The sequence below is a fragment of the Serpula lacrymans genome (assembly GCF_000218685.1).
Source record: "Serpula lacrymans var. lacrymans S7.9 unplaced genomic scaffold SERLAscaffold_29, whole genome shotgun sequence".
Lineage (NCBI taxonomy): Eukaryota > Fungi > Basidiomycota > Agaricomycetes > Boletales > Serpulaceae > Serpula > Serpula lacrymans.
This window is the reverse complement of record NW_006763317.1, coordinates 904-15291: the sequence shown is the minus strand read 5'-3', so window position 1 is coordinate 15291 and position 14388 is coordinate 904. Positions and strand designations below refer to the sequence as shown.

The window sequence follows — 14388 nt, the reverse complement described above, 5'->3', positions numbered from 1 at the left end:
CCGCACGGAATGAGATAAAGTTGCTATGATTCCCGCGAAGTGCTACACTGCGGGAGTGTGGCCCACCTGGGACGATCTCAAAATAGAGATCGAAAAATATTTCAAACCGCAAGCTGAGCGAGACTGGGCGCGTCAGCAAATCTGTTCCTTCAAACAAGGAAACATGAGGACGGATGATTTCGTAACCCGGTTCCTGGCCCTCTCAATCCAAGGGGGTCTTGGTAATGAACATGCAGTAGAACTGCTAGAACGCAATGTGAACCCTCGCATTGCAGAGCAGATCTATCTGCAGGATACAAGGAGCGACAACTTGGCCCTGGCGGCTGAGGAAGTACGACGAGTCGGTAGAGCCATAGAGCTCTACACCATGCACCAAGGTGGCGGGTCCACCAAACAAAACAACACACCCCAGAGGCGCCCTGGGTCATCAAACCAACATCAAAATCACTCTCACGGGTTTAGGCCGTTCGGGCTGCAGCCAGGACAGGGTGCTCCTATGGATATCGGCGCGGTCCAAGGCGGACAGATGCGCAGATTCAAGGGCAACTGTTACAATTGCGGCCAAGAGGGACATATGTCCCGAGACTGTAGAAAAGGGTCGCAGGCCGGCCAACAAAAAAATAATAACCAAGGGCGCCAGGCGCGCCAACTCGAATCCGAAAAACCGGACGATCGGCTTAATTCTTTAGCCGGTCGTTCGTACGATGAAATCCGGGCCTTCTTCTATGACCAACAGGTCAACGAAATGAAGGCTCAGGGAAAAGAATTCGGGGCTTAGGTCACTTGGGTGCCTTAGCTCCTAGTAAAAATGAAGTAAACCACAACAAGGTGGCCCCTGCTCCAGGGTGTTGCACGAGCAATAACGGAATGACGGGGATGGCTCCCCAATTTGTAAATAAATTTCTAAATTTGTTATCAGAAGTATGTACTTGTATGAAGAAATGTAACTGTAATATTTATGATACTACCGCTGCACCAGCGTCTCCCTTGGAGCGTGGCCCCGGCGAGACAAACACTAGGGTGCTTGATTCTGGTAAAACAAAAATAGAAAAACATGTGTCATTTTCCCCTTCTATTTCTTCTTCTTCTTCTTCGGAGCCACCTTTTCCCGAAATCCCAAGGCGTGTGTTGATGCGCACGTATTTATTTCAAAAGGAGATCCGTTTAGACGTTGGCGTGGAGAACCTTGCCAGGGGCAAAGTACACTCAACGAGTGCGCTGCTTGATTCAGGCGCTAACGGAATCTTCATAGATCAGGTCTGGGCGGAGGAAATTGGACTCCCCCTTGTAAAATTAGAAACATCTATTCCCGTCTATAACGTTGACGGTACGCTTAACGCAGGTGGCTGTATTACACACAAATGTTCTTTTGTGGTCGAATACCAAGGACACAGAGAACGAGTCACTGCCGAAGCTACCCAACTAGGGAAGATTAATTTAATCTTAGGCTGGACCTGGCTATTTAAACACAATCCTGAGATCAACTGGCAGACAGGGGTTGTCACATTGTCACGTTGTCCCCAGGAATGTGTAAACTTGGGTAAACCAAATCATGTCCGTCACAATGAGCGTCTCGAAAAGTTAAACGCTAGTCACGTTTACGAGCTCAGATCTTTGGAAAAGATTGACGATGACGATGATGAGGTAAAACCTGAGGAAGAGATTAAGAGGCTGGTACCTCCCGAGTACCATGACTTCTGGAAAGTCTTTTCTAAACACAAATCAGAGCGCTTCCCAGAGGCTAAGCCTTGGGACCATGCTATAGATTTGAAGGACACTTTCAAACCAAGAAAAGGACATATGATACCGCTCTCTGCTCCTGAAAGAGACGAGGTATCTAGCTTCATAGATGAACAACTTAGGAAAGGTTACATCAGACCTTCCAAAAGTCCTATGACGTCCCCGGTGTTCTTCATTCCTAAAAAAGATGGTAAGAAGCGCATGATTATGGACTATCGTTACGTAAATGAGCACACGGTTAAAAACGCGTATCCACTGCCTTTGATTAGTCAGCTAGTGGACAAATTGGCTGGCGCCAAGATCCTGACTAAGATGGATCTCAGATGGGGGTACAACAATGTACGAATCAAAGAGAAAGATGCTTGGAAGGCCGCGTTCACGTGCCACCGAGGATCTTTCGAACCCCTTGTTATGTTCTTTGGGTTGACCAATTCACCGGCGACCTTTCAGAGCATGATGAATGAGATCTTTGCGGATATGGAAAACTGTGTCGTCATTTACATTGACGATTTATTAATATTTACGAAGTCGGACGATGAGGCTGAGCACGACAAGATCGTGCAAGAAGTCCTTCGACGCTTACAGGAACGGGACCTATTCGTCAAACCCGAAAAATGTAATTTTAAAGTGAAGGAAGTAGACTTCCTCGGTATGATCATAGGCCAGAACGGAATCAGGATGAACCCTGAGAAAGTTCAAGCTATCTTGGAGTGGCCAGAACCTACTCGCGTCAAAGGAGTTAGGGCCTTCCTTGGCTTAGGCAACTTCTACCGAAGATTTATAGAAAAATTCGCTAAAATTACGAGACCGTTGAACGATCTCACAAAAAAGGACCTTGTTTGGCATTGGGGCGCCAAAGAACAGGAAGCTTTTGACAAGCTTAAACAGGCATTTACAACAGCGCCCATATTGGCATTTCCAGAGTTAGACAAAGAGTTCCGGTTAGAGACCGACTCTTCTGACTTCGCCACTGGGGCTGTTTTATCGATCAAATGCCCTGACGATCTTTGGAGGCCTTGTGCCTATTTATCGCATAGTTTGTCGCCTACAGAGCGCAACTATCAAATATACGACAAGGAGATGCTGGCCATCATTAGAGCTTTAGAGCACTGGCGGCACTACCTAGAAGGTGCTAGGCACCAATTCGAAATTTGGACCGATCATAAGAACCTAGAGTACTTCATGACGGCCCGAGACCTGAACCGAAGACAGGCCCGCTACGCGGTGTACTTGTCAAGGTTCAATTATAAATTAATTCATAAGCCTGGAAGCTCAATGGGGAAAGCAGATGCTTTATCCAGAAGAGAGGATCATGCCAACGGCATTGAAGATGATAACAAAGGTGTCACCCTGATAGATCAATCAAGGGTTGCCAATGTTAGAATCGGGCAGGATTCTGATCTTCTAGAAGTCTTCAGGAAAGACATCTCCCCAGAGGAAAAGGCGCGCCTTGACGGCAATGAAAACTATTTATGGAAAGACGGGTTCTTCCATTTCAAAAACAAAATCTATGTGCCTGAGTCCGCAAGGATCAAGGCAATAGATAGACATCATGACACTCCAGTGGCTGGGCACCCTGGATGGCAACGAACGATGGAGTTGATCTCCAGAAATTACATGTGGCCTGGCATGGTCAAAGACATACAGGAATATGTAAAATCCTGTCTGAGATGCGCCATGGCCAAGAATTCCCATCAACCGCCGGCCGGTAAACTCATGCCGAACCCGATACCAGCTGGCCCCTAGCAGGATATATCGGTGGACTTCACAACGGATCTGCCCGAGTCAAACGGGTACGATTCAGTAATGGTGGTAGTAGACCGCTTCTCCAAAGAAGTGGTATTCATACCCACCAATAAAACTATTACCGCCGCCGGTACGGCAGATCTATTTAAGGATTTCGTATGGTCCACCCATGGGTTACCAGAAACGGTGATCTCCGATCGAGGACCGCAATTCGCTAGCGAATTTACGAAAGAATTATGCCGGATGCTGGGCATCAAACCTAAATTATCAACAGCGTTCCATCCGCAGACCAATGGGCAAACGGAGAGACTCAACCAGGAGTTGAAGCAATATCTCCGGATATTTATTAATGACAGACAGGCGGATTGGGCCAAGTGGCTAAAGATAGCCCAGTTCTCTTATAATATCAAACAGTCATCGGCTACAGGAAAAGCACCATTTGAGGTTACTAGATTGTACCTCCCCAGAATGGGTGTAGAACCGGGTAAAAGCAAAAACGAGGCTGCTGGGAACATGGCAAAAGACATGAAGTCTGTCTTAGACGAAACGCGCAAGGCGCTATTTAGAACTGCAGAGCAGATGAAGGACAGGGCAGAACGTAGACGCTCTAAAGCCCCTGACTACAAGGTCGGCGACCTGGTCTGGTTAGACACCGACCATTTAAAATTAAAAGACCGGCAGTCTAGAAAACTGACCGAGAAATGGATTGGCCCTTACCGGATTAAGGAAGTCAAGCCTAACGCGGTAGAGCTGGAACTCCCAAAAAGAATGAGGGTGGTACCCACGGTAAACATTAGCTGTGTAAAACCCTACAAAGGACCGTTGCCAGGACAGCGCGTAGACCGGCCCGGTCCGGTAATAGTCACCCAGGAAGGCGAAGAGGAGTTCGAAGTCGAACGAGTGGTAGATGCACGCTTGAAGCGTGGTAAATTGGAGTTCCTGGTTCTATGGAAGGGCTATGGAGACGAGGACAGAACGTGGGAACCAGAAACTCATCTGGAGAACTCCCGTGACGCTGTTCGCAAATTTTATTCTAGGAATCCCTCAGCTCCCAGGAAGCTTAGAGGCATGGATTCAAAACTTTTTAATTCCCTTTTTCAACCTATGCCCGAAAATTTCACTACTACCTCCGGTATTTGGTCTCGCCTGGAAGTCGAACCTTAGAAGGGGGTAGTGTTACGATAACACAATTTCCGGACATCTCCTTTCCATTTTATTCTCCGCTTTAACCTTATACCTTAGTTGCCATGCGGCATCTCCCTTTCTCGCGCCGCATTGCCTTCTTTTTATTTTTAGACTTAACTCTCTCACGCAGTGGAGCTGGCCATACGGGCTAAGCCCTATGACATCATTCGGCCACTGCCTTCATCAACTGTATAGTACACATGTACAAACAACCTGTAGTAGTATATATACCCCAATAGATCAAGGAGACTCCTCAGCGAGTCCTCCTGTTGTATACCAACAAACTCTCTGCAGCTTAAGGGGTAACCACTCCCTCAACATCCTCTTTATAGTGTGTTCCTGTGTGCGCCAGAGTAACTAACTCTTGGTTGTTACAGAAAAACAATTATCCGAACTACTTAGAGCAAGAGAGAACACCCTACACAGGATTTGTCAGCATACATTCCTTCCTTCATGTTCTTTCTCATTCTTTTTGCACAGCTACACTATGTCTGGTGATGGAAATGCCAAGTAGGTAGGAAGTAGGGCCAAGATCACAAAGTTTGAAGTGCTGAGAGAGGTCCTTGACAGCTTGGTTTCATTCCCATGGTCTTCATCTCTATTTGGGACTGTCCCAAGTAGGGACACTTCTATTAAAATATCACATGTCACAAGGTGCATGGATGGCAGAGTCAGAGTAAGTGCGATTAAATCCGAGTTTTTCAAGCACAATGTGCATCTTCTGGTTCCACATCTTGCCTCCTTGCTTGGTCCCATAAATGGCCTTGTTGAGTTGGCAGACCAGATTACGACCACCTTGATGGAATCCCTCTGATTGCTGCATGTAGACCTTTACATCCATGACACCATTGAGAAATGCATGAGAGATGTCAATGGAGTGCAAATGGAGGTTATGGATGGCAGCAATTGTAAGGACAACTCTGATAGATGAGATGCAAACAGTGGGTGCAAATATTTCAAGGAAGTCAAAGCCAGGGCGCTGGTTATAACCTTTGGCCACATATCTGACCTTGTAGCGCTCAATGGAGCCATCAGAGTTGCGCTTGATCTTGAAGACCCACTTGCCACCAATTGCCTTTTCTCCAGGAGGTAGTTCCACAAGTGACCAAGTTCCATTGTGCTCATGAGCTTGAAGCTCTTCCATGGCTGCCTCTCTCCATTTATCTGCATCAGGACGCTTCATTGCATCTGCGAATGACCTAGGCTCAGCAGAGTCTCCAAAGTGTGCCACTTCATCATCAACTGCCTCAGAATCACTACTATCACTGTTATCACTCTCAATAGCAGGAGTAGGTTGTCTGTGTTGAAGCCACCATGGTCTAGGTGGTCTCCTAGCCCTTGCAGGGCGTCTCAGTGCAATAGGCAAGTCAGAAGAAGGTGAGCAATGAGGAGGGTGATCTGGAAGCTTAGGAGGTTGATTCACAGGTGGTTTTGCATCAAGGTCCAAATCAGGCCCATTATGAGGCAAGTGCTGAGGTTGCTGAGGTTGCTGAAGTACAGCTGGTGGGTCAATATCTCCCCCTGGACCTGGTGCAGGGACATCCTCATCCAGGCCCAAAGGCATGGGAAGTGAAGGTGACAGAGGTGGAGTAGGAATGGCAGTGGTAGAAGTCTTTTTCAAGCCAGGGAAGTAGCGCTCATCAAAATCAGCTTTCTCAGAGATAATGGTGTGTTTGGTGGTAGGATTGTAGAATTTCCAACCCTTGTACCCAGCAGGGTAACCAATGAACACACATTTCTCCATGTGAGAACCAAAAACACCTCTCTTATCCTTTTGCACATGCACATAAGCAGTGCACCCCCACACACAAAGGTGTGACATGTCTGGTTTATGTCCATGCCACAATTGATAAGGAGTAGCATTGACCACTGCATCAGTGGGACACCTATTCCAGACATGCACCAAGGCACCTAGGCATTCACCCCAGAAGATATTAGGCAATCCAGACTCTGAAAGCATGGTAGTGATTCTTTCAGAGAGAAGCCTGTTTGCTCGTTCTGCAACTCCATTCTGCTGAGGCCTATTCCGGGTGGTATGCTGTCTGACAATGCCATGATCATCTGTGAATTGCTCAAACTCCTTGGAGATGTACTCTCCCCCTTTGTCATCACGCAGAGCCTTGATTTTTTGCTCTAATTGAGTCTCAGCATAAGCCTTGAAACTCTTGAAAGCATTAAAGACATCTGACTTGGCCTTCAAAGGGACAACAACACAAAATCGAGTGTAATCATCGATGAAGGTGACCCAATATTGATACCCAGAGAATGAAGGGGAGGAGACTTGGTGTACATCAGAGTGGATGAGGTCTAGAGGGTGAGCAGAGTGATGAGAAGATGAAGGGAATGGGTTGGCAGACATTTTTCCAGACAGACATGGTTCACAGATAGGATCAGGAGTAGATTTAGACTCAAGTGTCATTTCAGTAACAAGGTCTTCTTGTGTCAATTTCTTGACATCAGCATAGTGGTGGTGAGCCAATCTTCGATGCCAAAGGTTTAAATCAAGTGGAATTGTTGCAGAAAAGTGTCCCAATTCAACACAAGAAACAGTGGATCCATCAAGGAATGCAGCATTATTGTTAAATGGTTGCAGTGAATAAGAGAGTGTTGCCCGGTATGAAGGACATAGATTGAGATGAAGTGATAACTTTAAAACCACTTTGACGAGTTAAGTACAAGACTGAGAGGAGATTATTTCGAAGATCTGGTACATGCAGCACTCTGAAGAATTCTACAGCCCTTGATTCTTTGCCATTAATAACAGGGTTAAACACCACAGTACCAATACCAGCTGAATAAACAACAGTATGATTGCTAGCTTAAGAAATTCTTCTCAGGCTTAACCAAGTGTAGTGTCCAGAATGTGGGTGGGTCTTATAGTACTCATGATAGTCTCTGGCCATACTGGAATTACTAGCTTCCAGGGAATTTTCAATGAATTGGGCTATTATGTTAAGGTTGTGGTAAGTATATATAAGTCTCCACTGTATGCATCAAGGTGGATATAATACTGTAAATAGTAATCCATATAGTATGTCTGAGGGACACAAGATAAGATACAGTGGGATAAAAACATGGCCCAGTGAGGCAAGGCCTAGTGGGACATAACCTAGTGGGATAAGACCAAGACCTTGTGGAAAAAGACCTGGGACAAGACCTAGCAGGACAAGACCTTGTGCAATGTGGACTAGTGGGACATGACCTAGTGGGATAAGACTAAAACACAGCAAGCATAACCAACTTTTGTCACACTCATAATTGATGAAAAAGTCTGAAAGTAGTTAAAATATTTGATTGCATTTTGGACCTACAAAATGATGTCTTTTGGTTAATATATTTCCATTAATACTATATTTTTGTGTGGATATGTAGAAATATGTTAACAAAAATACATTATTCTGATAAAGTTTTATAGGTCCAAAATGCAATTAAATATTTTAACTACTTTCAGACTTTTTCATTGATTTTGGGTGTGACAAAAGTTGGTTATGCTTGCTGTGAAACCTGGCAGGACAAAATCTAGTGGGAAAAGACCTTGTGAGATATAACCTAGTGGGAAGAGACCTAGTGGGACAAGACCTAGTGGGATAAGACCAAGACCTAGTGGAACAAGGTCTAGTGGGAAAGACCTAGGGGAAGAGACCTAATGGGACAAGACCTAAGGAATAGTGATGCTTCATTCAATAATATATATTAGAATAAATCAAAGATTGGGGAGATTGGCTTCCCTTGATCTTGGTGGCATATCTATATTCCTTAGGTTCACATAATGCTGCACCTAACACTTTCATCATCCTGTATGGAATTTTGTTTCTGTATCAGAATTACCCCTTGATAACACTACAATTTCTCTTGACAATATTTATCTATTTATGCACTAAACTTTACTTGATGGAATTAATTATATAGTGGTATTCACTAAGACATAAATAATTTCCTGCCAGCACCAAATCAAGGATTCAAACACCTAATGCTAACCATTATTAACTCATAATTTATCTAAATTATCAAGATCATAACTGTATCCACTGATGGATTGACCAGATTTCAGGACTGGCAAAGCACAGTTACAGGTAACAATATTCAGTTCTACAAAATCACACAAGAGTATTACAAAGATTATTATAAGGTGCTTTGATAGATATAGTCATATTCAGTGTCCTTCTAATTAACCCCCTTCTTGACTGAGAAGAATTTTGCCTTAATTGGAAATTAGCCTTGGCTTTTTGTATGTAAAAATAGTTATTTTTAGAGATGGATAAGAAACCAAAGACAATTATAAGGTGGTAGAGTTTGTGTAGCAAAATAATCATATTTAAGTGGATAGCAATTCATGAATCTTGAACTTAGATATTTCTGCCATAGAAACAGTGTCCCACTATACATTTTCTCTTGTTGTCTGCTGTTACTATTTGTTTTATTTGCTTCCTAGGGGACCATCTGTGAGGCAATAAACAAGAAGCTATATAACACAACACCAATAATGCTGGACAAGGATTTGATGGTCAATGAGATAAGTATTGATAGGCGAAGAGTATCAAGGTAGGTGCAAATCTCAAGTAGGAACTAAAGCATATATAAGAGATATCTAAATCCTTATATAGGGAAATAAGGGGATTGGACCAAAAATGGAGAATGATAGAGAAGTGGACTAATCCTAAAATCAACCAATAGGAAAAGAGAATAAAAGTGATGCCACTATTGTATTGATCATCCTGTGAGAGAGAAGGGTAGTTGTGGGATGTCTGACTAACTCATATAGCAACCCAATAGTAAGGTACTATACTAAGCCTTATCATTGTATTAATCTCTCAAGAGGATAATCTCTTATAAAGCTGGTTAATGAGATGCCTCCCCTAAGTAAATTACCTCTAGGGGAGTCAAGGGATTCAGTTGCCTCCATAAGTAGGATAGTAAGTGGTAGTGGGATAAAAGAAAAGAGAAATCAAAAGAAAAGCACCAATAGTGACTTCTAGTCCAAGAGTAAGAGGAGTAATCAGAAATAGGTCTAAGAGCCAAGTTATAGCAGCAAAGGAATGAAAATAAGATGAAAATTTTAATTCCTCATACTATTTACTGCTTTTAAATTTGTTTATATAATTTGGAAAACCATTATTGCCTTGATGTTGGTAGGTAATAAATAAAAATCACCTATAAACATATTATATTTTATTATTTTCATTAAATTATATCACTACATTATCAAATTTTTATCCACAACATTTTCTCCATATCCTGTATATATAGATTGTGAAGTCTGAAAGTTATAGCCCAAAAAATATTGTAACATGCTATATTCTAATATGGGTACCCCCCTAAATTATGTCAGTAAGTATTTGCATTTCAACGCAACACACAAACTCTGGGAAAGAGTAATATCTGAAAGCAACCAGGGACATGAAACTACATTATGATGGCACAGATGTCTCCATGGACATGGATTTCTATGGATATTCAGATGCAGATTGGTCTGGAGACCCAGATATGTCTTGATCAACATCAGGCTTTGTTTTTATCACCATCCAAGGAGCAATCTCCTGGACAAGCAAAAGACAAAGCATGGTAGCTTTATCCTCCACGGAGTCAGAGTACATTGGATTGAGCAATGCTGGACAACACCTTGCATGGCTTTGGTCATTTTTTGAAGAAATTGGACATGCTCAAAATGGACCTACAATGTTGCACTGTGACAATCAAGCAGCTATCATTCTTACATGAGATCCGCAGTTCCGTGCTTGCACAAAACATATTCAACGGAAATATCATTTTATCCGAGATGACTTAGTATCAAAGGGAGAGGCAGTAATCAGATATGTTCCTACAGGAGATATGGTTGCCGACATTCTCACTAAACCCCTCACTCACGAAAAACACTGGAAATTCTCTAAAGCTATGGGACTATGGTTGCACTCAAGTGGGAGTGACAAAACTGGATAAACCTGGTCTCTGCTAAAGCAGCCATTGCTCTCTATGGAGCATAGCCACCACTCCATGGAGTCACCATTGTTCTCCTAGGAGTCATTATACTGTAGCGAGTAGCACCTCCGACTATAAGTAGTAGGGGTTTAGTATAGGAATACCTCAGTCGTTTCTATAGCCTCTCGGGCAGTGGCTGAGTTTTCACTCAGACTTATTGGGTCTTTCATCTTTGGCTTCTTGACTGTTGATTGCAGAGTGAATGATTATTTAGATTGTCTCCTGACTGAACATGGCCACTACATCACAGGCAAAGCAGAAGTAATGGATGCCTATCAGAATAATCAACACCACAGCCATGGTATGACTGGTACTGACACTTGTCTTTCTGCTTAGCAATAGATCAACACTATACTTGACTCTGATGGGGCTCACCCATTCTGACTATGAGTGATGTCTTTGTGCACTTTGATACTGCTCCAAGTCTCCACAAAAACCATTCATTGCCTACATGGCCAGAGATTTGTAGCCACTCCGCACAAGTTTCTCCGAGTAGCCCCCGTACATGTGGCAGCCCAGACTCAGCACCATGTGTTCATTAGGTCTAGCTTTTTTTTCAAATATAACCATGGATTCTGATCCAGACTCCAACCGAGCACCTGATTTCTCAATTTGCAACCATACCCAGACCCCAGCTCAAGATAATCTTCAAATGATCTCCAACCCCGCTATCAAAGCTTATTATGACCAGTTAGATCGTGATATGCTTTGCCGTTGTTACTCTGTTTTTGTATTCGTACCATAGCACTCCTAGATCAATACCAGTGCTTAATCTCTCCCCCATCTTTTCCAAGATGCCTATATTAATTGACGAAAGTAAGTGCTGGCTTGAGTTCACTGTAAAATACTAAGGCTGAGACATATTATTCTCGCACTGTAAGCATTATGGGAGCTCGTACACAATTCAGAAGGCCAGCCACGATATAGGTGCTGTTTGTGTCGCGATGGGCGCTTGCGCTATCCATAGCACCTACCCCGCCATGTACAGTCTCTTTTGCACCAGGCCCAAGCCGAGTATGCTTGCCAATACGAGCTTGATCAAGATCAAGATCAACCTCCTGGATCACCACCTCTGGCTCCTGAAGCCTCAGTCTCCCAAGCATTTACATTAGTCAATAATAGCATTTGTACTTTGCTTACATCTTTAACAGGTGACAATCATTCCAGCCTACAGTCTCAGCCACCTGCCAATCCCTTGCCATCTTCCCCCGACATCATCAACTTTGACTGGGGTCTACTCGACAACCCCTCACATGTTGTTCTTGATCTGCCACCTGAGCAGGAAGCAGTTGCCTCAATAGCGCTGGCTGCTCTTGACCACTTCAATGCACTCTTGGATTCCTCAAACGAAGACCTTGAATGGTCGGATGCTCCCAGCAACGATGATTTACCGGAGGTCACTGTGATTGGTAAGCCTTATGCTTTTTTTTTCATTAGTTATAACTGTGATGCTTTCCAGTCAACAATGGTATTGAAACAGCCAGTCATGGACGCAAACGTGCTCGTACTGCAGACCATACAGCAACCTCACGGCGGTGGTTCCCTTGGCAAGACAAGGTTGTAAGTAGTCTGCTCCCCCAATATGTTCTTCTAGCGTACCATCTACATTATATCACTTATACAGAGATGTACCCTGGATATATTAATGCATTTACCCCGCTCAGTTTTCTCGCAGAAACAACTTGATCTGTTTCTCTGGCTGCTCAAAGTCAATGATGTGGATGATGCCCCATCAGTCAAGGCCATGCAAAGTCTTAATTCCGCTTTGCAGAAGTGCTGTGGCATTGGGACTATTGCTTACAAAGGAGTGCTGGGGCATCATTACCATGTAAACAACCTTGCTCATATTATATCTTGGGTAATTCTAACCTCATCTTTTTGAGCATGACACGACATTCCTATCCTTTTAACAGGAGATGTCAAACCCCAAGGTTAGGCCCCACTTACACTTCTACCCCGAAGGCAGTGCATTATGGCTCTCAGAGGCTTGACAGGGTTTGCGCTGGCTGCGTGAAGTTCCAGATGAGCAGCTCACACCTATGGCACGGCTCAACAGCCACAATTATTACATACACAAACCTGCAATGCTCTCGGATGGCTGTGTATGTATCCCCTTCCGCTGGTTTTATCGTACTCAGAATGACCATCCAATAATGTTTGCCCGGTGCTGGGCCATGGAACCTGTAGACACAGACCACCAGCGTAGTTGGAAGGTCATCAAATGTGATGATTATGTGGTTTCGCAGAATGAGTTCCTCATGAATTTCCCGCAGCTTTGTCAGAATGTGAAGCGATATGATCTTCCTGACCCCAGGCTTCTCTCTGATACATTAAAAAACGAGATTGTTTCCCCAACAACATATTAATTATTTTATTTTTCAGCCATTGTAGACTCCAAGACATCCTCAACTTCCAAGTGGGCATTTACAGATCTCAATGTTGGGAATCAATGGCGTGCACTGTTGAAAGGGCACAAAGTGCTCAGTTTTCCAATATGGATGTACTGTGATGACACGTCCGGTAATATGTCCAAGAAATGGAATGAACATAACAGTTTTCTGTTTATTCCTGCAGGTCTTCCACAATCCGAGGCCCAACAAGAATACAATGTACACTTTTGTGTACATCCAACTTAGCACCTCCACTGGAGATGCTGGATGGTATTGTTGGCCAGCTCAAGCATGTCAACTTTTTTTTACTTTAAAATACCTGGACTAACAGTATCAACTTTCTAGCAATGCACAAAAAAGTGGTGTTTGGTCATGGGACTCTCAAACAAATGAGCCAGTCCTTCTTCTACCCTTCGTACTTGCTCTGTTGGGAGACAATCCTATGCAGAGTGAATTTGCTTGCCACATAGGACTGCATGGAAAACTTTTTTGTCGTGCATGCTGGGTCAAAGGAATTGATGCTGGTACCAACATCCTTGAGTCAGCAGGCCAGCGTGTCCACCAAGAAAGCAATGGAGCCAAAAGTGATGCAGACAGCCAAATGGCCAGCAACAACAGTGCAAATGAAGGAACATCCAATCCAGCTAGTGAAACTGAAAGTGTACATTCAAATACAATAAAATGCAAGCGCAGACAAGGGCTGGAGACCATGGCTAACATGCTTAGTAGTGTTCAAGATTTTGTCAAAGTATGCTCTTTTATTATTATGCAACTACCCATAGCTGATCTGTCAAATTCTATCTAGGTTGGTAAACCTCAAAAAAAGCAAGAAACAATCACTCAGTTGCATGCCCAATTTGTTCAAGCATCCCAGCTTGATTCAAAGACAAAAGTTGACAAGATGCGCACAGAATCTGGTATCAAAGACACCTTTCAGAAGTATTTTATAGATAAGGTTGTTGGTTTATACCAGCGTTTGAGAGGTGTGGCAAGCAAATAAGCTGCATTAGATGAGTCAATAGCATCTCTTCCCAACACAATCATCAGTCCTGTGTGGAGAATCAAAGGTAATTTCATTTGTGGTATTTTTGTCAATTTACTCAAAACCTTATGCTTCACAGGACTTGACCCACATCAAGACACGCCTGTCAAAATACTACATGTTGTGTTACTCGGCTTTGTTAAATACTTGTGGCGAGACTTAATACAGCTTCAGCTTAAGGGTAAACTAGACAAGCTCAACCTCCTTGCCACCAGACTGTTATCTCTTAATGTCAATGGCCTTGGCATCTCACCACTTGCTGGAAAAACTTTGGGACAGTATTCTGGTTCACTTACAGGGCGGGATTTT

The 14388-nt window shown here is 43.6% G+C and overlaps 1 protein-coding gene across 1 annotated transcript; it reads left to right on the top strand.

The window, feature by feature from the left end:
• Positions 1-11441: 11441 nt before the first annotated feature.
• Positions 11442-14037, top strand: SERLADRAFT_412257 (uncharacterized protein; the record flags this gene model as incomplete). The annotated part of the gene is made up of 11 exons (XM_007324819.1): positions 11442-11463; positions 11799-12056; positions 12107-12207; positions 12272-12475; positions 12561-12578; positions 12642-12749; positions 12786-12924; positions 13030-13167; positions 13222-13256; positions 13369-13785; positions 13843-14037. 11 exons carry the CDS (start codon positions 11442-11444, stop codon positions 14035-14037), a joined length of 1635 nt encoding a protein of 544 aa, XP_007324881.1.
• Positions 14038-14388: the final 351 nt, after the last annotated feature.